This window comes from Loxodonta africana, chromosome 25 (genome assembly GCF_030014295.1).
Source record: "Loxodonta africana isolate mLoxAfr1 chromosome 25, mLoxAfr1.hap2, whole genome shotgun sequence".
Lineage (NCBI taxonomy): Eukaryota > Metazoa > Chordata > Mammalia > Proboscidea > Elephantidae > Loxodonta > Loxodonta africana.
Genome location: NC_087366.1, coordinates 38,806,976 through 38,833,001, shown reverse-complemented (window position 1 = coordinate 38,833,001; position 26,026 = coordinate 38,806,976). Strand labels below are relative to the sequence as shown.

Genomic DNA, 26,026 nt, shown 5'->3' with positions numbered 1-26,026 from the left:
CGGTAGACCAGCCTCTGGGATCTTGCACTGGCCCCGGTCAAAGGTTTAAAAAGAAAAATTAGGTAGTTAGACATCCACAAATACTGGTATCCAGGCGAACGAAAACATCCTGGCTTTGGTATGGCTACAGAACTCTATCTGGAAATTATTCAAAAGGACACTGGCTTGGGTGGAGGGGTGTAAGGGAGGCACACAAAAACTTCCCATCAGAGGTAAAATAAATATTGGCTATGTCCATAGCAAACACTTGGGGCAAACATAATACTTGAAGCAAATGCACCTAAAAAAGCTACAAGTACAGGTTCTTGGTCAGAATTGTCTGGGTCAACCTTTCTCAAAGTGTAACTTGCAGGAAAAAGTTTGTAGTTCCCTACAACAACAAAAGCCCTGCTTTTAACCCTACAATGTATCACCAGGATGCAAAACAGATCTGAAGAGTGAGAAGAGCTATATAGAGGCAGATTCAGAAGCAGACAAGTTACCCAACACCACCCACAATTCAGGGCGAAGAAAGAGGAAGAACAGAAGCAAAGATGTGCCTCCACAGAAGCCCAGACAAATTCTGCAAAGAGACAAAGAGCTGCAGTGCTCCAGCAATCATGGTCTCTTTCTTGCTCTAGGTGTAGCGGCTCCACCCTCTGGGTCTTACAGGCTCCATGAGCAGCTGCTAAGGTAAAGATAAACTTCGCTATTAATATGCCTATTTACTACTAATATGCTTTGACTGAAGAATAAACGCTAAACGTCAATGTATATGTGTGTGTATATATATTCACTGATATATATATTGCACAGATAAAAATATATCATAGATCAGATATAGATCATCACCTTATCACACTTTTTTTTATTAAACAGATATTCTAGAAAATGCCTTTAAATAAAATTCTTTAGAAATCTTTTTGTGCCACACACACAAAAATCTGCTGTTTTACTAATAAGCACAATTAGCCACTCTTTAGGGAATCAAAACTTCATCAATTAGCTAATATTTTTCCTGTTTCATCCTACCTATTTACTCTAATTTTTTATATAATTATTTTCATGATTTGCTTTGTCACCAAAGAGTATTGGGAATTATCTGCTACATCTCTCTCAGCTTTATGAAAACCATGTATTTATTCAGTGAGGTCCAAGAATACAGGCAAAGTGACACTTAACCACCAAAAGAAAAGGCAAATGGAAAACTTTGCATATGACAGCATTTTGGACATTAACTAGTAGTAGTATCATTCAGTTTACCAAATTACGTTAAGAATTCAGCAAAACAAACCCAGTGATGTCAAGTTGATTCTGACTCATAGCGACCCTACAGGACAGAGTGGAATTGCCGCATAGAGATTCCAAGGAGCGCCTGGCAGATTCGAACTGCCGACCCTTTGGTTCGCAGCTGCAGCACTTAATCACTATGCCACCAGGGTTTCCAAGAATTCAGCAAGTATCATGAAAAACAAGAATAAGACTTCGTACAGAAAATTGATTATGAGAGAAAGGGAATCAGGTGATACACGAACTACTTTTTAATAAGCTGTTAATTTGAAGGGAAAGAAAAGATTTCATGAAAATTGGCTTTACTTTGCAAACACGCTTCATCCTAGGAAAGGTGCACCTTCATTTAAGCAAATCTGTACCTACGGAATCCCTAGGCAGTGTAAATGGTTAATGTGCTCCACTGTTAACGGAAAGGCTGGAAGTTCAAGTCTACCCAGAGGCACCTCAGGAGAGAGGCCTGGTGATCTGCTTCCAAAAAATCACCCACTGAAAACCCCATGGAGCACAGCTCTGCTCTGACACACATGGGGTCACCAGAGTCGAGTCGACTTGACGGCAACTAGTACTGGTTTACTATTTGTAACTTATTAAGTTAGAGATGACAATTTGCTTGGCAAGAGGATTTGCTACAAAAGTTGTATGATGAATTCACAGAGACCAAGGAGACATTAGGAGAAAAAAAAATAATAATACGTATACCTATGAAGTCCAAAATACTTGGCAGCGGCACCAATTGAATCAGACATGGTATTTGGCTGGTAACACTATTATGACTAAAATGATTGTCAATTATTGGAAAACTTCTATCCCTCTTGGTAAACGGTCACTGCCCCAAGTTTCCAGAATGCTCCCTAATCCTGACCACTCCAGGGGTCCTCCAGGATATCCCCAAATTGCTCAGCCCACGCAGAAATCCACAAAGGAGCAGCAATCTCCAGGACCTTCCCTCTACCACTACGGTTGGGTCACTCTGATTGATCAGTACCAGTGCCAAACTATTCGTTAAATATAATCTGAGCATCACTCCTGGATATAACCAAAACTGCTCAGCAGCCTAAGAGAGAATCGTTCTTTTCCTTGAAAGATAATATCCCTCTGACCTATTTTCACCATAGTTTCTTCCTAGAATTGTTGTTGTTGTATGCCGTGGAGTTGACGAAACTCATAGAGACCCTATGCGTCACAGGAGAACTGCCCCATAGGATTTCCTAGGTTGTGATCTTTATGGAAGCAGATCGCCAGGCCTTTTTCCTGGCAGAGCCGCTGGTGGGTTCAAACCACCAATCTTCCAGTTAGCAGCCCAGGGTTCAACCACTGAGCCACCAGGGCTCCTTTTCTGAAAGTTACTACTAGCTAAAAGTGAGATTCAGTTCAATTAGATATATGACATTCCTGAGCAGTTTTCCTAAATCTTATTTTCTAATTCATGTCTTATCGTAGCTCTGCTGGGTTTTATAAAATTGTGTTACACATATCACACAAATTATATCTAACAGAAATGTTCAAGATGGATAACAACTCAAAATAAGGCTCAACTAGATAAAAATATCTAGGGTCCAGAAATTTTTAAAAACTTAAGTCTTAAAACAGTATTTCAAATCACTTCCTATACAGACAGAAAATTTTGAGTGTGCATAGTCCAATTCCATGATTTTGTGGGAAATTAAACATCTTTTCAAAGGTTTTAAATTTATAAAAAGCAGTTTCCAAAAACACAAGCCAGTTGCCGTCAAGTCAATTCCGACTCATAGGGGCCTATAGGATGGAGTTTAACTGCCCCGTAGAGTTTCCCAGGAGCGCCTGTTGGATTCAAACTGCCGACCTTTTGGTTAGCAGCTGTAGCACTTAACCACTATGCCACCAGGGTTTCCAAAAAGCAGCTTAGCAATGTTAAAATTAAATTTATGGCGATCTAGTCTCATTTGCTATCTACAAAGACAGGTGAAATGGCAATACGTATTTTTCTAGATGTTGGTGCAAAGGAAAAACGATTTTTCTTTGTAAAGACTGATTTGAATTTTAAAGTTGGTATGCTGCAGTGATGTTTCAATTTCAGGAAGGGCTGTCCCAGGTTGAAACTGAACTAGTGGTATTGAGAAATTTTTTACTGCTTCTTAATTTAAGCCTATCCTAAAAGCTTTGCATGAAAGAACAGCAATTTTAAAAGAATCTCTGTATTTTAATGCAGTCTTTTCAAAGCAAAAATGAGGTTGAAAAATGAAAACACAACATATTAAAATATTTGGACTTTTGGTAAAATGAGCTTAGCATCTAATAGCAAATGAAAATTACTAAGGGTTCTGCTCCACACTTAATACTGATAAAATTTAAAATTTAAACTTAAGTCCTAAGCTGTGTGAAACAAAATACATTGCTGATAAAAAATAATGTATCATAATTGATCACTCAGTTTCTATTGCTTATCATTTTTTAATCTCTTAATCGAATAGGAACAATGGCTAACAATAATAAAAGCAATACATAGAACAATAAGGGCAAAATAAATTTTTCAACTTTATTCCTGGAAATAGTGTATCAAACAATACACTTCAAAAATTATAGTACCACCTACAAAAAAAAAACCCATACCAGGACACAAAAACTTGATCATTCATTCTCCTGGTTAAGTCTAAGCTTTAATGCATTGGGTTTAGAATATGTACATCCCAGAAATCAACCTTACCAAGTCTCATGGAAAATGATTAAATAACCAAATATGCTTTCAGAGAAAAAGTCCACATCAAGAATACAAAAGTCCGCATCAAGAATACAAATTTTAATTTTAAGAAGAAAATGATAAGCTGTTTGCAAAACCACAATTGAATAAAGCAGTATCGCCAGAATTCCGTTGCCTAAAATATTTAACAGTGCCATGAAATTTTACCTGCCATAAAGAAGCTTTTGAACAGACTCAGATGGTTAGAGGTATTTGAAAAATGAAAAAAAGGTTAATGACAAACAGCCATGCAAAAAGCAGCTAGCTGAAATAGTAATACAGCTCTGAAAATGTAAAGAGACACACAAATTCTCAAAGGACGGTTGTTTTTAAGACAGATTCAGTGACACAGGTCACTGGAGGTTGAATTTTTTTTTTTCTTTAAAGTTCTTTAAACATCTCAGGCCTGTTGCATAAAGCAGAAAGTTAAACGTAAGGAAATTATAAGCAAAAGGCATGGACTTACTTCAACAAAATCTCCCATACCTGGGAAAGAAACCATTCGTACAGTCGCTGAGCTCATTAATATACTGTAACGACATAAACTAGGTACTTGCCCCTTCGGATTTCTCCACCGTGTTGGCCAGCATCTCCTGCAGGGCCCGGACAGACAGGGACTGTTCCAACACGAAGGTGCAGATGGAGAGGTCTGGTGGGACATTCTGTTCAGAAAGAGGGAAGCCACCATCAGTATCATCATAATCAACCATCCATACTTAGTTGACCTTATCGTACGTACTTTAGTTTCTAACACAGAAAAAGAGTCCTTATCAACTGCCTACTATGAACTTCCAAATCAGCCTAATTTATTTACACTATTCACACATTAAAAAATATATATATATAAATAAACCAGTTACCATCAAGTGGATGCTAACTCAGGGTAGAACTGTGCTCCACTGGGTTTTCAATGACCAGATCACCAGGCCTTTCTTCCAAAACACTTCTGGGTAGACTTGAACTGCCAATCCTTCAGTTAGCGCCTAAGCAAATTAACCATTTGCATTACTCAGGGGCTCCATGGACAGCAATAAAAAAATCAAATCTGTTGCCTTCAAGTCAATTCCAACTCATGGCGACCCTGTGTGTTACCGAGCAGAACTGCTCCATGGAGTTTTCTTGGCTGTAATCTTTATGCGAGCAAACCTTTCTTCAGGGGTGCCACTGGGTGGGTTTTAACCGCCAACATTTAGGTTTAGCAATCAAGTGCAAACCGCTCGTGCCACCTACAGACATCGTGGTGGCATTACAGCTACAACAATAAATCCAAAACCAAACCCCTTGCCATGCTGCTATTTATTGAGTACCTACTCTGATCAGGATTGAAATGGAAGCTTTAACATCAGCTACCATGGTTGTCACTAATCAACCCAACCCCTTGCCATCGACTCAATTCTGACTCAGCGACCCTATAGGACAGAGTAGAACTGCTCCCTAGGGTTTCTGAGGAGCAGCTGGTGGATTAGAACTTCTGACCTTTTGGTTAGCCGTTATCAATGATAAAGATTATTACAGAAAAATCTGCAAAGCCAGAACCCGTGTAAGGCGGAAACTGGTCAGAAAACTTAAACTCAAATATTTTCCACTAAAACAAGTGAAAGAAAAGTAGTAAGACTGCACCTTGCAAAAGGCGGAAAACTTGCAACACCCAGAAAAACAAGGCAGTCCCATCCAGTTCCAGCTCTCACAGGTTTCACTGTACTGCCATTGTGTGGACAAGAAAACAGAGTCTAAAATTCTTGTTACTTTTAGTTACAGAGTTACTAAATGTTCAAGCCAGGATTAAAATTCTGATTTTTATAACTCTACAGGTTTCAGTTCTAACCTACCAAGCTGACTGTTAACAAACAATAAAAAGGAAAGAAAAGTAATACTTGACTCAAAGTAAATATAAATATTAAATTGGTATAAAACATTCATTTACACAGGTTTCTTCTTGTCCTCAAAGATAATGATTACTTTGTTTTACTCAAAGTTTGTAATGATTTTTTTTTTTTTTAATTTGGGAATGGAGTATTTTGGCTCCTGGTGGCGCCAATGCTCACGCGTTCAGCTACCAACTAAAAGGTCAGTGGTTGGAACGCATCCAGTGGCTACATGGGAGACAGGCATGGCGATCTGTTCCCTTAAAGATCACATCCTAGGAAGCCCTATGGGGCAGTTCTACTCTGTCCTATAGGGTCGCTATGAGTCAGAATCTTCTTGATGACACACAACAGTTTGGCTCCTGATTTGTGCACATGTATGGCTTTATTTTTTCAACAATTCTTGTTTCCTTTTATTTTCTTCCCTTATGTTCCTACTCCAATCAATAACCCCATATATTCTAAAAATCTCAAAAGGTAGCTACTGACAAGGTAAAGGACACAGAATAAGCATCGTTTGATGAGTTAGAGAGAACTATCCCAGTGAGGAACAAATGGACGATAACGCACCTATGGTTTCGCTAGGTGGTCCAGCCAGGTGTGGACAGATGCTCATGTTAGGATTTCCATAACGAGGAACATTGTAAATACACTAGACACAGAATGCAAGCAGGAGTATGTCCTCATCATAAAAAGAATTTTAAGAGAATAAATTTGATAATCTGATGCAATAAAATCAAAATGGTAGTTTTTGATATTAATACAATTTTAAGTATTTATTAAATTGAACCACGGCCAGTGGAATGGTTTTCCTCAAGAGCAGAGAGCACGATGCCTGTGATTTCACAGAAGGATTAAGTACTAGGGATCAAGAATTAAACTTATTCTATAGCTAAAAGAAGCAAGTGCCACAATCCATACTTGCACCCAAGTGAACTTTCCTCCTCAGGATTTCTCCATCCTCCTATCAAGGACTCAGGCCCCCATCCTAACAATTCCCATTCCTCCTCAGCCAGTAGTGAAAGAAACTTCCGGAATCTGCTTTTATACTCTGCAGTCAGCCAGGCAAGGACTTTCTTTCCAAAATCCTCAGAAAAAAGATTGGAGGCTTGATGAATTCTCATAAAAAGACCAGACTTAATGGTCTGCCTGAGACTAGAAGGACTCCAGACCTTCTGCTAGTCCAAGATTGGAATCATTCCCAAAGCCAACTCTTCAGACAGGGACTGGACTGGACTATTAGAAAATGATACCGGTGAAGAGTGAGCTTCTTGGCTCCAGTAGACACATGAGACTATGTGGGCAGCTCCTGTCTGGAGGGGAGATGAGAAAGCAGCAGGGGGACAGAAGCTGGCTGTATGGACATGGAACTACAGGGTGGAGAGAAGGAGTATGCTGTCTCATTAGCAGGAGGGCAACTAAGAGTACATGGCAAGGCATATGTAAGTTTTTGTATGAGAGACTGACTTGATTTGTAATCTTTCACTTAAAGCACAAAAAAAATAAAAAAAGATTGGAGATTTGAAAAGGCACTTTTCTACTACAAAATTCCATAATGAATGCTTTTAACTTTAATTTTGTAAGTTTTAACTATACTAATTACAATTTTTATTTTTCTCTTCAGACCAAATCAAAAACCACTGGAAAATATTTGTTATTGGTAGTGTTTATTTCATTCATATCCATTTAATTTCTAACGGTTTGGCACATATATTCTCATAAATAGATAATACTGTACTGACTACTGGAGTAACTGAGTGGTGCAATGGTTAACACGCTCAGTTGTTAACCGAAAAGTTAGGGCTTTCAGTCCACCCAGAGGCGCCTCAGAAGAAAAGCCTGCCAATTTACTTCTGAAAAACCACACATTGAAAACCTTATGGAGCACAGTTCTACCTTGAGACATATGCTGTCGCTACGAGTCAGAATTGACTGGATAGGAGCTGGCAGTAGTACTGGTAGTAATGACTACTAACAGAATACTTTGATATTAAATGGTGTGCTGAGAAACAGACTTTCCCCGAACAAAGCCCTAATTTGTAGCATTTTCCCATTTCCATGATGTAAATCTACCCACCATGGCTGATTTTGAGCTATTAAAGTTTACAAACAGGCTCACAAAAATGTTAAACAGCTAACAATTGGCACTCTGGAGCCTGTATTAAACCATTTCCAGCACATCCTTGGACCGATTTAGGACGACTATTCATTAAGTCCTTTAGAATTACTAGTTAAGAGCATAGATTCTGTGAACAGATGACCTAAGTAACAATCTCATCCTCACTATAAACTAGCTGTTCACTTTTCTGATCATTTGTTTTCTTCCATGAAAATAAGATCATATTGACACCATCTTCATAGGCTTGTTGTGAAAAATGAATGGATAATATATGTAAAGAGTTTATCACAGTTTCAAATACACATCAAGAACTCAAAATAAGTGAGCCATCATCATTACAGTTTGTCATATTATTATCTCTCTCAATTTGTGGCATTTATGTAGCACCACTCATTTTTAAAAATTGATTCTTAAATGGATTCTATTCTCAAGAAATAGTGTTTAAAATACAATTCTGTAACTATGCACCAGTTCATTATATTCAAAATGTTCTAGTATTTAAAAGAAAAGGTACTTTCAGGTAACATTTAAAAGTTACACTCTGGGTATATTTAAATTGCTTAATACCTCTCTTTGATAAAAATGTTATAAAGTATGGATTGCTACAATACCTTACATTTACTTTTAAGATTCTTGAAAACTGGGATTCTGGGAAGGTGGTGGTGTAAACAGACCATCGTTCCAACCCTCCCCTACAGATACAACAAGGGAATGGTCCTGGGCTTCGAGAGACTCTGAGTCAGGAAGCAGAGGAAAGCAGCAGGGAAATGCATACAGCAAAGAATCAATGAATGAACAAGTCACATATGATAGGAAAATTTCTTCTCCCCCTGTCCCTGTCCTTCCCTCCAGCCATGTGGGCCACCAGTTGCTGCAAACTAGGGAAGTAACCCAGAAAAACAGCCTGCTTCCCTAACCACCACAGCCTCTGCCCATACAAACAGACAGGACCCCAAGCTTCTGCTATAAGTCAACAAGGCAGACCTCCCCAGGGGTCCATTTGGAATATGTCAGCACCTCCCCCACCCCAGATACTGTCGGCTGCAAGCCTACTATGAATTGCTACAGAAAGCATGTGCAGTGGAGTCTGCTCCAGTAGTAAACACTCTACCAGGCTCCCTGCATACCCCATAGCTCAGGCCTCTGTAACCAACAGGAAAGATCTCCAAAGGAGTCAGTTCAAGTCTGTCTGCTCCCCCTTTCATTCAGTGCTGAGGACTGTTGACTGAGGCTGCCATGTGCTAGGAGGTACACATCTTTAGTGGAGGCTACACTCATAGCCAGCATACTATGGGGGGCAGACAACAAGGTAGACCTCCCTGGAGGTCCATTTGGAGTGTGACACCCCTCCCCCACCTAGACACTGTTACCTCCAAGCCACCTGTGGATTTCTACAGAAGGCTCCTGGAATGGAGTCTGCTCCCATAGTCAGCACTCTTCCTGCCTTTCTGAGCACCCAAAAGGAGATGAGGGAAAGAAAGGGACAGAAAGAATATCTGAAGAACCAATGACAGAAAATTTTCCCACCTTAATGAAGGACATGAATCTACAAATTCAAAAAGCTGAAAGAACCCCAAGTAGGATAAACCCAAAGAGATCTACACCAAGACACATCATAGTTAGGCTCTCAAACAGTAAAGATAAAGAGAGAATCCTGAAAGCAGTGAGAGAACAGCAATCAGTCACATACAAAAGGATTCCCAATAAGGTTAAGTACCAATTTCTCCACAAAAACACTGCAAACCAGAAGGCCATGGAACAATATGCTTAATATGCTGAGAGAAAAAAACTGTCAACCAAGAGTACTATACCCAGCGAAATTATCATTTATGAATGAGGGTGAAATGAAAACATTCACAGACAAACAGAAGCTGAAAGAGTTCATATCCCCAGAACGGCCCTACAAAAAATACTAATAGAAGGGAAAAGACACTAGAAAGTAATTCAAAGCTCTACGTTAAAAGAACCCTAATAAAGGGAAATGCATGGACAAGTATAAGGGCTAGTAATAAGGTATTCATTCTTCATAATCTAAATGTTTTGTCCTCCACTTTTTTAAATAACATATATAAAAAGCAAGGATAAAATTATGTTATAGGGCACAGAAATATAAAGACATAATTAGTGACAACAACAACAAAAGGGAGAAAGAGGAATGGTATAGATACAGAATTTCTTGTATGTTAGCGAAGTCAAGTTAGTACCAACTTACCCTAGAATGTTATCAATAAAAGCTATTAAATGTAATATTCATGGTAACCACTAAGAAAATATATAACAGCATACACAAAATAAAACGAGAAGGCAACTAAAAAGACTCACTACGATAAGCCAACAAAACACAAAAGAAAGCAGTATTAAAGGACAAAGACGAGGAAGACTTAAAAAAACAAATAAAATGGAAGAAGTAAATCACTTTTTATCAGTAATGACTATGAATTTAAGTGGATTAAATACTCCAATCAAAAGGCAAAGAGTGGCAGAATGGATGAAAAAACATGATTCAACTACATGCTGAATCACACCCTAGACCCAAGGACACAAATCAGTTGAAAGTGAAAGGATGGAAAAAAATATTGCATGCAAATAATAACAAAAGAGAGCTGGGGTGGCAATCTTAATGTCAGAAAAAGAGGACTTTAAGATAAAACCTGTTGGATAAGATAAAATATGGACATTATATATTTATAAAAGGGTCAATTAAATCAAGGAGATTTAATAATCAGAAATACATATGTGCCCAACATATGGGCACCTAAAAATATAGAACAAACACTGACAGAATAGAAGGGAGAAATAGATAATATTATGATTATAGTTGGAGACTTCAATACACCACTTTAAATATAGCACAGACCATCTAGAAAGAAGATCATCAAGGAAACAGAAGACCTGAATGTCACAATAAACCAACTAAACTTAACAGACATATATAGAACACTCCTCCCCAAAACAGCACAATATACATTCTACTCCAGTGCACGTGGATCATTCTCCAGAATAGACCACATCTTAGGTTACAAAGCAAGTCTTGACAAATTTTTAAAAGACTGAAATCATGTAAAGTATTTCCTCTGACCACAAAGAAGTAAAGCTAGAAAATGTTAAAGAAAAAAACCTGGAAAATACACACATTTATGGAAATTAAATAACACACTATTAAACTACCAATGAATCATGGACGAAATAAAAAATTTCTTAGTGTCACATGAAAATGAAAGCACAATACGCCAAAACTTATGTGATGCAGTGAAGGCAGTACTCAGAGGGAAACATAGCAATGAATGCCTACATGAAAAAAGAGAAAGATCTCAAATTAACAGCCTAACTTGACAACTCCAAGATAAGAGCAAGATAAGAGCAAACTAAGCGTACAGTTACCATAAGAAAGGAAATAACAAAGATCAGAGCAGAAATAAATAAGATTGAAAACAGTAAAACAATAAGAGAATCAATAAAACCAGAAGCTGGTTCTCTGAAGAGATTAAAAAAAAAAAAAAATTGACAAGCCTTCAGCTAGGCTGACAAAAGAGAAAAGATGCAAATAACCAAAATAGGAAACGAAACAGGGGACTTTAAAAAGGACCCCACAGAAATAAAGAGAATTATAACAGAATATTATGAACAACTGCACACCAACAAACTGGCTAGCTTACGTGAAATGGACAAATTCTTAGAAGCACACAACCTACCCAAACTGATTCAAGAGGAGATAGAAAGTCTCAACTGACCCATAACAAGTGAAGAGATGGAATCAGTGATCAAAAACCTCCCAATAAAATAAAAAAAGGCTTGAACCAGATGACTTCACTGGAAGATTCTACCAAACATTTAGAGAATTGACGACGATAATGTTTAAACCCTTCCAAATAGAGAAGGAAGGAATAATCCCTCATTAATTCTATGAAGCAAACATAACCCTGATGCCAAAACCAGACAAAGACATCACTAGAAAGCAAAACTACAGACCAATATCTCTTACGGATATAGATGCAAAACCCTTCAACAAAGTGCCGGCAAACAGAATCTAACAGCATATTAAAAGAGTCCTGCACCATGACCAAGTGAGATTTATCCCAGGAATGCAGGGATGGTTCAACATTAGAAAATCAGTTAACGTAATAAGCCACATCAATAAAACAAAGGAAAAGAGCCACATGATCATCTCTATGGATACAGAAAAAGTATTTGATGAATCCTCCAAAATTTCTTGATAAAAATCCTAAAGAAGATTGGAATAGAAGGGAAATTCCTCAGTATGATTCAGGGCATATATGAAAAGCCAACAGCCAACATTATACTTAATGGAGAAAGACTGAGAGCTTTCCCCTTGAAATCAGGAACGAGGTAAGGATGCCTCCTCTCACCGCTTCTATTCATATTGTATTAGAAGTCCTAACCAGAGCAAAAAGAACGGAAAAAGAAATAGAAGGTGATCCAGATTGGAAAACAAGAAGTAAAATTATCTCTATTCACAGATAACATGATAAAAAAACTGTTGTAATCAAGTTGATTCCAACTCCTAGCAACCTTATAGGACAGAGTAGAACTGCCCCATAGGGTTTCCAAGGAGTGGCTGGTGGATTTGAACTGCTGACCTTTTGCTCTTACCCACCGTGTCATCAGGGCTTGAATATGATACTATATACAGAAAATCCCAAAAAGTCTGCATGAAAACTTCTAAAGCTGATAGAGGAATTTAGCAAAGTTGCAAGGTACAAGGTCAACAAACAAAAATCAGCTGGGTTTATGTACACAAGCAATGAGAAAACTGAAAGGGAAATTTGGGGAAAAAATTCCATTTACAGTAGTATCTAAGAGAATAAAATACCTAGGAATAAATTGAACCAGGGAAGTAAAGGACTTATACAATGAAAATTATAAACACTGCTGAAAGAGATTAGAGAAGACTTAAATAAATGGAAAGATGTTCCATGATCTTGGGTTGGGAGACTTAATATTGTTAAGATGTCAATGTCACTGAAAGCAAGCTATAAATCCAATGCAATCCTTATCAAAATTCCAATAGCCTTCTTTACAGAAGTGGAGAAACCAAACCTCAACTTTATGTAGAACAGCAAGAGGCCCCGAAAAACTAAAGCAACGTTTAAAGAGAATAACAAAGTAGGAGGGCTCACACTTCCTGATTTTAAAACATACTATACAGGAACAGTAATCAAAAAAGCCTGGTACTGGTATAACAGTAGACACATAGATCAGTGGAATAGAACTGAGAGTCCAGAACTAAACCCACACATCTGCAGTCAACTGATGATTGACAAGGGTGCTAAGTCCATTCAATGGGGAAAGAAGAGTCTCTTCAATAAACGGTGTTGAGAAAATTGGATTTCCACATGCAGAAAAATGAAGTAGGAACCATGCCTCACATCACACACACAAAAAAATTCAAAATTATTCAAGGACTAAACTAAAACTATAAACTTTTTAGAAGAAAAAGCAGGGGCAATGCTGTCAGATCTACTTTTGACAATGGATTATCTAATATAATAAAAGAAGCACAAAAAGCAAAACACAAAATAAGTAAATGGGACCTTATAAAAATTTAAAACATTTGTTAATTGAAAGACTACCAAAAAAGTGGAAGGACAAGATATCAACTGGGAGAATATCTTTAAAAACCATATATCTGATGAGAATCTAATAACCAAAATATATACAAAACTTTAAAAACAATAACAAAAAGACAAAATAACACAATCATAAAATGGACAAAAGACTTGAACAGATATTTCACCACAGAGGACATTCGAATGGCCATTAAACACACGAAAAGATGCTCAGCATCATTAGCCATCAGAGAGATGCGAATCTAAACCACAATGAGATACCATTTCACTCCTACCAGGATGGCTAAGATTAAAAAAAAAAGAAAAGAACAAATGTTGGCAAGGATGTGGGGTAACTGGAACCCTTACCCATTGCTGGTAGGAATGCAAAATGGTATAGCCATTGTGGAAAATAGTGTGTTGGTTCTTCAAAAAAACAGAAAATAGAACTACCATATAACCCTGCAATTCCACTCCTAGATGTATACCAAAAAGGCTTGAAAGCAGAGAATCAAACAGAGATTTGTACACCAACGTTCACTGCAGCCCTATTCACAATAACCAAAAGTTGGAAACAACCTAAATGCCCATCAACAGATGAATGGATAAATAAAATGTGGTACATACATACAATGGAATACTACTCAGCCAGTAGGAGAAATGAAGTCTTCATACATGCTACGATATGTATGGAGCTGGAAGACATTATGCTGAGTGAAATAAGTCAATTGCAAAAGAGCAAATATTGTATGACCTCACATATATAAAAAAGATAAGAAAGGCAAATGTATAGAGAACAGAGTTTAAGAGCAGCTGCTGAGGCTGCTTACATACAACCAAAAACCTCCTGGAATTTAGTTACTCTGTTGGGAGGTTTAGGGTGGTGGTTGCATGTGGCATCCCAGTTAATTGGACTAATAACTTATTTAATGCTTCTGTTCTACCTCCTACATAGTGCCTCGGATCTTAAAAGCTTGGAAGTGGCCATCCAAGGCACAATTGATCTCTATTCTATTCGTCTCTATTCTCTATTGAGGAAGGAGAGTCACGAGTATGAGCAGGATATGGCATGTGTGGCTAATTGCCTCCGTGACCAGCTGCCTCCTTTGCCGTGAGACGAGAAGAACTGGATAGTGCCCAGCTACCGTTACTGAACAGTTTTGATCAAAGATTCCATAGAAGAATGTTGATGGAAAGGGGGAAAATGCAGACAAAATTTCAAATTCTCATGGATTCCACACATCCTGGGGCTATGAAGGTTGGATGAACCCCTGAAATTATTTTCCTGAGATAATCTTTAAACCTTACATCAAAATATTCTCCAAAGTCTTCTTAAAACCAAACGATAGTTTAGCTTAACTAGTGAAAAATGCCTTCCTTGAGCATTGTGCTCTTTTAAGAACTATCTACATGTGTGATGGTTAAGGTTTTGTGTCAATTTGGCTGGACCGTGATTGTCAGTGGTTTGGCAGTTGTATGATGTTGTGATCATTTCCATGTTGAGATTTGATACAATGTGATCCCCCCCATGATGGGATCTACTGTGTAGCCAATCAGTTGAAAGGAAGTTTCCTTGGGTGTGTGGCCTGCATCGAATGGAAGTGGACATTTTGGCAAGGCTTGTGGGCTTTTGCTTGCTCTGGATCCTGCAGCTGGCTCCTGTTCATCCGACCTTCGGTTCTTGGGTTTTGAGCTAGCAGCTTACCCGCAGTCTTGTCTGCTGATCTTGGGATTCATTGATCTTTGCAGCCTGTGAGCAAGCGCCCTGCTCTCTGACCTACCAATCTCGGGTTCGTCACTCCTTGTAGCTACGTGAATCAGGGGAAGCCTCCAGTCTGACCCATGGACTTGGGACATTCTAGTCTCTACAACTGTGTGAGCCATTTCCTTGATATAAATCTCTCCATATATATATTTATATGCTTTACTGGTTTTGCTTTTCCAGAGAACCCAGACAAGACAACATGGGGTCAAATTGACAACAGCAACTCAAAAGATTAGATAAGAACCTTAGGGGGTAGTGAATTTATGTTCATGGGGGAGGTACAACTCACAAAAGTAAGGCTAGAATGGGTACACAACCAGAAGAATGTAATCAATGTCACTGAATTGTACATGTAGAAACTATTGAATTCGTATATGTTTTGCTGCATATATTCTCAACAATAATGGCAAAATAAAATTATTTAAAAAACAAAAAAGATCTTTGAAAACCCATTTGGGTACGGAATGAATGAATCTCGCCAAACTAATTTGACTTTTTCACATGGCAGGTCTACTACAACTTGACACGGAACAAATCCGAGCTTGGCAGTACTGTTTGTTTAGCTCTAAAGAAAAGTGATATAGTTATATTAGGTAACAGAATCATCATAACTTGTTACCTTTTGAAATAAACTATTAAAAGTATTCCTTAATGTAAATGAATATTTTTTCCGATAACCTTGACATTTTTACCTTTATACCAGATTATAGCATTTATGTTAGGCCATTGTTTCCAATGTAAAGTGGAATGGCTGGTAAATAAAAGTCTCATTCATCAATCGAAGATCAACTGAATGGCCCCAAAACAAAATTAGTCCTCCTAACACCAGACACAGCAGATAAAGTAGAAAACCAAACCAAACCAGACCCATTGCCGACAAGTCGATTCCGACTCTTACTGCCCCTATAGGACAGAGTAGAATTTCCCCATAGCATTTCCAAGGAGCGGCCGGTGAATTTGAACTGCCGACCTTTTGGTCAGCAGCCAAGCTCTTAACCACTGTACCACCAGGGATCCAGATAAGGTAGAATATTCTATAAATAATCCGTAGTAGAAGTTCCAAGTTGCAAGCATTTTCAAGTTTTCATATTTTTCTTAATTTTATATTCTTTCGTTTTCTCAAGTTTTTTTACTGACATAGTTCCTTGGTGGTGCAAGCGGTTTACACTTGACCACTAGCCTTTTAAAGGTTGGCAGTTCCAGCCCACTCAGCAGTGCTGGGGAAGAAAAGCCTGGCAATATGTTTCTGTAAAGATTATAGAAAAAAAAAAATGTATGGGACAGTTCTCCTTTGTAATACATAGGGTCACCATGAGTCAGAATCAACTCGACAGCAACAGGTTTGGTTTTATTACTGAGATAAGTAATTTTTGCTTGCCCTTACAGTGAATGTGCTCCGACATCATGGATTAAATTGTGTCCTCCCAAAATACGTGTCAACTTGGTTAGGCCATGATTCCCAGTATTGTGTGGTTGCCTTCCATTTTGTGATTGTAATTCTATGTTAAAGAGGATTAGGGTGGAATTGTAACACCCTTACCAAAGCCATATCCCTGATTCATTGTAAAGGGAGTTTCCCTGGAGTGTGGCCTGCACCACCTTTTATTTTACAAGAGATAAAAGGAAAGGGAAGCAAGCAGAGAGGTGGGACTTCATACCACCAATAGCAGAGTGTGTCCTTTTGGACCAGGGAAACTCCTAGTCCAGGTGAAGATTGATGACAAGGACCTTCCTCCAAAGCCAACAGAGAGAGAAAGCCTTCCCCCGGAGCTGACACCCCGAATGTGGACTTTTAGCCTACTAGACTGTGAGAAAATAAATTTCTCTTTGTTAAAGTCATCCACTTGTGATATTTCTGTTATAGCAGCACTAGATGACTAAGACATCCCAAATTATAAGAGAAGCACTTAAGTAGTTTGCTTTTCATTATAATCAGTAAAACCTGTTGCCTTCGAGTTGATTCCAACACATGGCAACTGAGGTGTGTCAGAGTCAAGCGTGTTCCAAAGTGTTTTCAATGGCTGATTTTCTGGAGTAAATTACCAGGCCTTTCTTCTGAGGTGCCTCTGGGTGGACTCAAACCCCCAGCCTAACACTTACGCATTTGTACTACCCAAAGACTCCAGTGTTTTATATTGTTGTTGTTAGGAGCCATCGAGTCGATTATGACTCATGGTGACCCCATATGACAGTAGAATTGCCCCATAGAGTTTTCTTGGCTGTAATCTTTACTGAAGCAGATCACCAGCTCTTTCTCCCATGGAGCCGCAGGGTGGGTTCAAACCACCAACCTTTCTATTAGCAGCCAAGCACTTACCTCTTTGCACCACCACGGTTCCTTGCTTTACAATATAGGTGGTGCTTCAAAATGCCCAGATCAGATCACAACAGCACATGTACCCCTAGCTGCTTTATACACATTTACACATGGCATCTATTTGCATGCAGAATTAAGTCAGAGAAAGTGATCCGGCCTGTCTGACCACCTCGGGTGGCCAGAAACAAGTAGTACCTCAAACAAGTACTCCAAACAAGCAGGCAAAGGGTTAATAATGTTTTTTATATGTAAACATCAACTTTATCAGAATATGCGTACTTTGGCAAGGCACCAAATCTTAAGCTAGGAGCATAGCTGTGTGCCTTTTTCTAATTTTTAAGAAACAAACTGGTCATTTTTCTCCTCTGCCTGGTGAACGTCATCTAATCTTAGGGGGAAAAAAAATCTCAAAAATAAGCCCAAAGCAGCATCTGGCTTTGTTGGCATTGGAAATGCTATGTAAAATCAATTAGGTTTCCAATGGAGGCATCCATCAAGCCATTTGGTTTCCACAGATGTAGCTGCCTAACTCACTTAAAAACCTACAGAAACCAATAATTTGGACAATATAAGCCACTGCAGCCCATCCCTCTTGTCATCACTACGTTAAAACTATGCATCAACAAGCTACTCCATTTTAACATCCTGATGGCTTTGCTCATATTTTTTTTCCTCCCTCAGCCTGAAATATCCATCTCCAGATCTCCACCTATAGAAAGTCTACTGATTATTCTAATGAGGCCCAGTTCAAATTTCCCTTTCTCTGTAGAGTCCTCACAGAATCACCCTTGAATAAATCATTCTCAAGGATGTCACATGTATCTTTTAAATTAGCATTTACTTCATTAGGACATAATAATAGCCAAAGGTCTATAAACCAAACCCATTGTCGTCGAATCAATTCCAACTCATGGCTTTCCCATGTGTTATAGAGCAGAACTGCTCCATAGGGTTCTCTTGGCCATAATCTTAACAAAAGCTGATTGCCAGGCCTTTCTTCCTCACAGACACTGGATGGGTTTCAACCACTAACCTTTAAGTTAGAAGTCATGTGCAAACCGTTTGTATCACCTAAGGGCAGTGTATAAACCAAGGGTTTATAAAAAAAAAAAAAAAAGGGTTTATACATCCTGTTAAACATTTCTTATAGTTAGAAGTCACTTCATATTTTAAAATCTACACAAAAAAGATCACATATTAAAAAGCATTTTCATTATAGGAAACTCAAAGAATACAGAAAAATTGAAAAGCCTCTTCTAAGCTTTAAATGGAAACCCTGGTGACATAGTGGTTAAGAGCTACAGCTGCTAACCAAACAGTCGGCAGTTCGAATCCACCAGGCACTCCTTGGAAACTTTATGGGGCAGTTCTGCTCTGTCCTATAGGGTCGCTATGAGTCAGAATCGACTCAATGGCACTGGGTTTAGTTTAGTTTTTTAGAAGCTTTAATTATGCTCACTTTCCCTCCCAGATGTAAGCACTCTTAGCCTCTTGGTATGCATCTTCCCAGGCCTTTTCTTATGTATTTACATATACAGATACATACATGTGCCCAAATAGAAATACATAGATTGTTTTTCAGTGTTTTTCCCACTGATTGGCTCATTTTGAACAAATTACACTATGATTTTTTAATTTACTAATATGTCTTAGAGATCACAGTCTTTCTGCTGATATGTATCTACTTCCTTCTTCACGACTGAATAGATATACCATGGTTAGGCATTTTCCTACTGACGACTGCTTCAAGGTTTCTGCCATGCAACAGTTACTCAACATGGACCCACCCTTCCCCCCCCAGCCTAACACAGTGACTTACACAATAAAGCACTTCAACATTTCATGAGCTAAAATCAGGACTTCATCTATTTCTGAAGAAGTTTTCAAAGGTAAATAAAATGATGCAGGTAGTCACAGTTCTAATGACAGATCTCTATTTTTTGTCTTATTTTCATAATCTCAGGTTTAAGGTAGTTCAGTGGTAGAATTCTCACCTTTCGTGCAGGGGACCTGAGTTTGATTCCCAGCCAATACACCTCAAGTGCAGCTACCACCCACCTGTCAGTGGAGGCGTAATTGTTGCTATGATGCTGAACAGGTTTCATTGGAGCTTCGACTAAGATGGATTAGGAAGAAAGGCCTAGTAATCTACTTCTGAAAAATCAGCCAATGAAAACCCTGTGGATCACAAGATCCAATCTCGTTGCGCATGTGGTCGCCATGAGTCAGGAGCCACCATGAGTCAGGGGCCACCTTCACAGCACCCAACAACAAACTACAATAGGTTTCTATTGCCAAGGCAAACAAGTAATTTACCTTTTTACACTACCTTTTAGACTGTGCTCCAAGTAACCTTCAGAGTAACACAAGGAGTTATCTCAAAATGAATTTTGAAAATAAATGATTAAATCTTGATAGTTTGAAAGGACAGGGAAAAGAGTAATCACTGTAATAGGAAATACAGGAAGCAGGTTTAGGCACAGCCAGGCAAGGAACTGTAGGTAAGTCAGTCTGAGTTTACCCATCTATTAGGTGGAAAATACTTAAAGCAAATCAATGATTCTAAACTGGAAATGCCAATAAAATATAATTTTATATGCCTAGTTAAGAAAATGGTGGGCCCCCGGTGGCACAGTGGTTAAGAGCTTGGCTGCTAACCAAAAGGTCAGCAGTTCAAATCCACCAGCCGCTCCTTGGAAATCCTATGGGGCAGCTCTACTCTGTCCTACAGGGTTGCTATGAGTTGGAATCAACTCGAAGGAAATGAGTTTTGGGTTAATTTAAGAAAACCCTAAATCAGGTTGAAAGCTCAGAATCACAGAAATGTGATACATAAAGAAATGTGTAGATGGCACACTTTAAAACGGAACAGTTGGTCTGAAGTTAAAGCAGGTTTGTTTTTGCTTGACCACCCATCTGCTAAGTGGCCTTTGGCAAGGAACTTGCTGAGAACCAACTTCTACCCAAACCATGGGGATATCAAACTGCAGCTTGTCCAAAAGACAAAGACTTTTTGTTTTGTTTGTTTCTTTGTTTTTACTTTTTTAATTTACCAACTGGAGAACATGAACCAGAAAGTATTTTACCCGCCAGATGGGGAATAAAAAAACCAAACACATTGCAGTTGAGTCAATTCCAACTCATGGCAACCCCATGTGTTACAAAGTTGAACTGCTCCATAGGACTCTCTTGGCTATAATCTTTACAGAAGCAGATCACCAGGCCTTTCTTTCATGGTGCCACTGGGTGGGTTCTAACCACCAACCTTTAGGTTAGCAGTCAATTGCAAATCGCCTGTGCCACCCAGGGACCCCTTCTTTGGTTTATATCTCCAGTGACAATAAAACTATGGTGTTGCATCCAATTTACTTGTATGAACTACTATGGTAAAGAAATATCAAGCAGAATATAAGGAAAAATCTTTGTTCCCTTTTTCCTCTTTACGCAAGACCAAACTAAACCCATTGCTGTCAAGCCGATTCTGACTCATAGCACTTAACCATTATCCCACCAAGGTTTCCTTTCCTCTGTAAGCTTCTTTAAAACTTCAGTCGTAATATTTCACCATAATCTCAGGCTGGAAACATGGCTCTTTCCAGAGTTTGACACTTTTCCACGAGAGTTCTGGGTAGTTTTTCTTGTCATATTCTTTTTTCCTTCATCCCACCTTACAACAAAGTTTAACTGGAGTTTGCCTATGGGAAGGAAAGATTTTTCCTGTATCGAATAACCTTTCAGATAAGCTTTTTGAAAAGACAAAGCTAAATATGATGGAAACAGATGACGCTAACCTGCCTGGGATCGCAGGCCTAAAGCCTTTTAACCTCTTCAGACAAACTGAAGTCATTCCACTTGGCACTCCTGACAACAGTAGGGTCCAGGTGGAAAAGGATATATTAGCAGGCTTAAATAGGTGGTAATTAGCAGTACGTCATGGCCACAAAGAGGCACAGCTGTGCCAATTTAGCAGTTAATTATGAAAATCCTTAGGAAATCAGTAGAGTTTCATAAAATTTGCTCAGTGTTCATTTTGCTCCCTGGCATAGAACTTTTGTAATACAACATCCTTTAAATGCAATATTAAATAGATATGCCAATCCATCTTAATTTTACGATTATTTTAAAATTGAAATATTTCATTCCATGTGTCAATGAAAACCTACCAAATCCAAACCCATCGCCATTGAGTCGATTGTGACTCAAAGCGACCCTATAGGACAGAGCAGAATTGTCCCATAGGGTTTCCAAGGCTGTAATCTTTACGAAAGCAAACTGCCACATTTTCTCCAGCAGAGCAGCTGGTGGGTTCGAACTACCAACCTTTCAGTTAGCAGCTGAGTGTTTAGCCACTGTGTCACCAGGGCTGCTTACGCAAACCTAGGAAGGCACTAATCTTGATGTTTAACCCCATTATACCACTCTCAGCATTTGGCTGATAACCAAAAGGTTGGCAGTTCAAATCCAACAGCCACTCCTTGGAAACCCTAGGAGCAGTTCTACTCTGTCCTATAAGGTCACTATGAGTCGGAATTGACTTGACAGCAATGAGTTTGGTTTGTTTGTTTTTTAATATCACGACAGGAATATTGCCTCATGTCAAATCTGTTCACAGACATCTTGAGTGGGAACGAACATTGATGGGCACACAAGTATGTCGTGTTTGGAGACAAACTACTCAAAGGAAAACCAGAGAAGGGGCTTCTTCTGCTTTTAAGTGAGCCTCAAGGAATATGTTGGTATCTTCGAAAGTCAGATACGCAAGATAATGTTTCATCCTATGTAGCACCCTGCTTCTAAACATTGCTCAACCAAACCCATCTCAGGCAGATGGATTTCTACCCTATAATTCAGGATAACAAATAGCAATCACAAACTCAATAAAAGCTCCACATAACAACTCCCCGAATGCTAGATAATGGCCCACTTAGCTAAGTTGCATTTTAAAAACATAATTTCTAGTCACATAAATAAATCAAAATGATGTTCAGGAAAGTTATATTCAGGAATGATGGTCGAGAAAATTGAGAAAGCTACTATAAAAAACCTGCAGAGTCTCACCACTAAATTCTAACAGCTTTGAGCTGTTTGACTAAATAAATGAAGGCATGGATGAATTAAAAAAAAAAAAAAACAGATAAACTGGTGGAAATACTTGAACCACTGCTGTAGTTCCAATAACCACAAATTGCTTTGGAACAAAGTTATGTTCTCTACTCAAAAGAGTTTTTGGGTTGTTTTTGTTTTTAATCAGCACAACACAATACATATTTATTGTGTATATAGTCAGCATCTCACCTTGTCATGATAGTAAGAACACAGCATTAAAACAAAACTAATCTAGCACCCACATATTCGTTGACTGTCAGAATCAGTGATATCTCAGCTTCACTTCCATATTCTTTGCAAGATCCCAGGAAACCATAGGTTACGAACAAATTTTGAGAGACCCTCCATGGAAAATTTCTAATGATCAACAGTGTTGTCTCCAGGGAATTCTGTGAAGGGGAGATTTAGGTAGAATCTACTCATAGGTTCATTTCCTGAAGGAGTATCAGGGACAAAAATGACTTTTACAGTCACCAGGTCAATCTAATCATCTATAAAATGACCTATGAGACAACAGCCATAGTCCCTTGCCTCATAATCTGTCTCAACAGGATTGAACAATTCAACATGTGGGTGTGGGCAACCAACAAATTCTGACCTACCTAGAGCTTCACAGAAAGTAAAAAAAAAAAAAGATGAAAAAGGAGAAAACAAGAATTATGGCATCGAAATCAAGATATGTAGGCAGTAAGAAGATATCTTCAAATTTAATTAATGTGCGATAAGGTACAGATTTAATCAGGTACAACCAAGCAAATACCAACCATCTCACTCTTTGAAGGTGTCTCATTCTGTGAAAATGTGCTGGATTAATTTCATCTCAATTAATTAAAAATAGAAAGAGCTAAATTAATTACTTAGTATCTGTGTGAACAAATCAAACTGGAATCAACTTAGAATATCACTTGGGACCTCAAAAACTAGAAATTCCTGCTAGATTGACTGAGACATTCAAAGCCTTAGAATTCTTGCTAGAATCATCAGTAGGAACACATCAACAGCATGGAATTTCTCGGCAGTTTCAAGAATGCAAAAAGTTGCCACGTATACACGAACACACAGGTAGACACAAGTATGCAGGGAACAATGGTTACATCACTTTTTAAGTACCCTCTCTGTGCTAGGTCCTAATTCTCACAACAACGATAGAAAATAAGAATTATTATCCCCACTTTAGAAATGAGTATATGGAGAGTCAGAACATTAAATTTGCCTTAAGCTAGAGACTACTACGAGGCTAAAACCACACCACACTATTTCCCTCAAAGTCGTAACAGCCTTGTTCTCAGTGGTTTTCTTTCTTTTCATTTTAATTTCCTGTTCATTTGCAGCAGTACTTATGGATGATAAAATAAACCTAAATACAACAGTGAGCCCGCTCTAAAAGAGCTCACACACAGAATCGAAGTTAGGAATAGCCCAAGTTCCACATCGGTGGTTTGAGGGCCACCTTAGAAATTCAAAACCAGGGATGAGTGTCTTCGGGAGGGAGACACTAACAGGAGCAAAAGTGTACTAAGGGATTGAAATAATGACCCATTATGGAAGGGTGTGTTGTAGGTGTATGTGAATACAGGACGCTTCCCCTTCCTGTCTACAGATGACGGTCACCACTTCAAAGTGAAGCCAGAGAGATACAATATTTTCTGGTCAAATTTTGATGAGAGAGGTATATAGTGGAATTAGATAACTAGGTCAGGGAAGACATCTAAAGTTAACAGTCCCAGAAACGTAATATGGAATTGAAACTAGAGCCACATTTATGAGACTTGACCCTAACTTAACTTTGGGTGATCTGTATGTACTCCAGAGTCCTATTAATCCATGTAATTATAAGCCTGTAGTTGAATGATACATGAAGCATCAGAAGAAGATGGAAGTAATATACAGAATCACTGTACCAAAAAGAATTGGTCAACATTCAACCATTTCAGGAGGTAGCAAATGATCAAGAACCACTGTTACCGAAGGAATAAGTCCAAGGTGCACTGAAGACATTGGCAAAAAGAAAGGCTCCAGAAATTAACAGACTGCCAGTTGAGACGTTTCAACAAACAGTTGTAACACTGGAAGCACACACTCGTCTATGCCAAGAAATGTGGAAGATAGCTATAGCAGTCCCAGAGAGAATGGAGAAGGACGAGCAGGTACAAGTCTCTTATAATAATAGTCACAGGGAAGAGGTAATATAGTGAAATGAACTGTTTTAAAAAAAAATAATCGAGCTGAGAACTCAACTAGGGAAGAAATTGAGTTGGAGGTACAGTTACTAAAAAAAAAAAAAAAAAAACCGTCGTCGACTCGATTCTGACTCACAGCGACCTTACAGGACAGAGCAGAACTGCTCCATAGGGTTTCCAAGGAGCACCTGGTGGATTCGAACGGCCAACCTTTTGGTTAGCAGCTGTAGCACGTAACCACGATGCCACCAGGTTTACTAAAAAAGGGGAGGAAAAAACAAGATTTGTTAACTGATTGGACATTGAAGGTAAAGCAGGAGTTGGAGATGAACCCACGGTCATGCTGCATGGACAGTGCTGCTTTTAACTGAAGTAAGGCATGCAGAAGGAGAGGCAGATGTGAGGAGGACGATGACCATTCTGTAGAGGGCGCACGACGTTGAGAGTAAGTGGAACTTTACGGTGAGATGTCAGGTATGCCGTAGGTATGCACATCTGATCCCGGAGGGAAAGGCTTGAATGACTTCCACACTGAGATGATAATAATCGCTAATACTTGATAAAGGGCTACTGCATGCCTGTTCTCAGTCAACATTTACTAACTACTTGTACTTGAGACCTTACAAAAACCTTCTGAAATAAGTATTATTTTAAGTAGAAAGAATGGAAGAGATCACCAAGGGAAAGTAAATAGAGGGAAAAGACAGTCTGACATTAAAGGACTAATGGAGAAGGTGAAGGGGGGAAAAAAAAAAAGGCCAAGAAGAAGCATCAGGATGATGGTGCAGGTAATCATGAGAAGAGATGGTTTCACTCGAGATTTTCAATGCTACTAAATTCTAGGGGGAGATCAAATAGGATGAGGGAGTCAGAAGTCCTTGGATCTGATGACCCAGGACAGTTAAGAAAACAATTTTGGTAGATGTAGTAGGGGAAAAATCTATTTCAAATGTTCTATAAAAGATTAGGCTTTGCGTAATGAGTATCGTAACAGTAACAGATAATGGCAATTTAAGAAACTGACTATTGCAACTAGAAGCCAAAAGGTATATGAGAGGCAAGGAATGCTGCAAGATATAATTATATATTTTCTATATATATTATTTTTCATTATATCAT

At 38.6% G+C, this 26,026-nt stretch overlaps 1 protein-coding gene across 1 annotated transcript in view; it reads right to left on the bottom strand.

The window, feature by feature from the left end:
• LOC111750913 (ryanodine receptor 2-like) overlaps nucleotides 1–5,919 on the bottom strand; it is a 43,172-nt gene extending 37,253 nt beyond the window's left edge. Inside the window, exon 1 of the mRNA XM_023549154.2 lies at nucleotides 4,546–5,919. Within this exon, the coding sequence (XP_023404922.2) occupies nucleotides 4,546–4,698 (153 nt within the window). The 5' untranslated portion in view covers nucleotides 4,699–5,919. The remainder of the gene's footprint in view (nucleotides 1–4,545) is intronic.
• Between the last annotated feature and the right edge of the window lie 20,107 nt (nucleotides 5,920–26,026).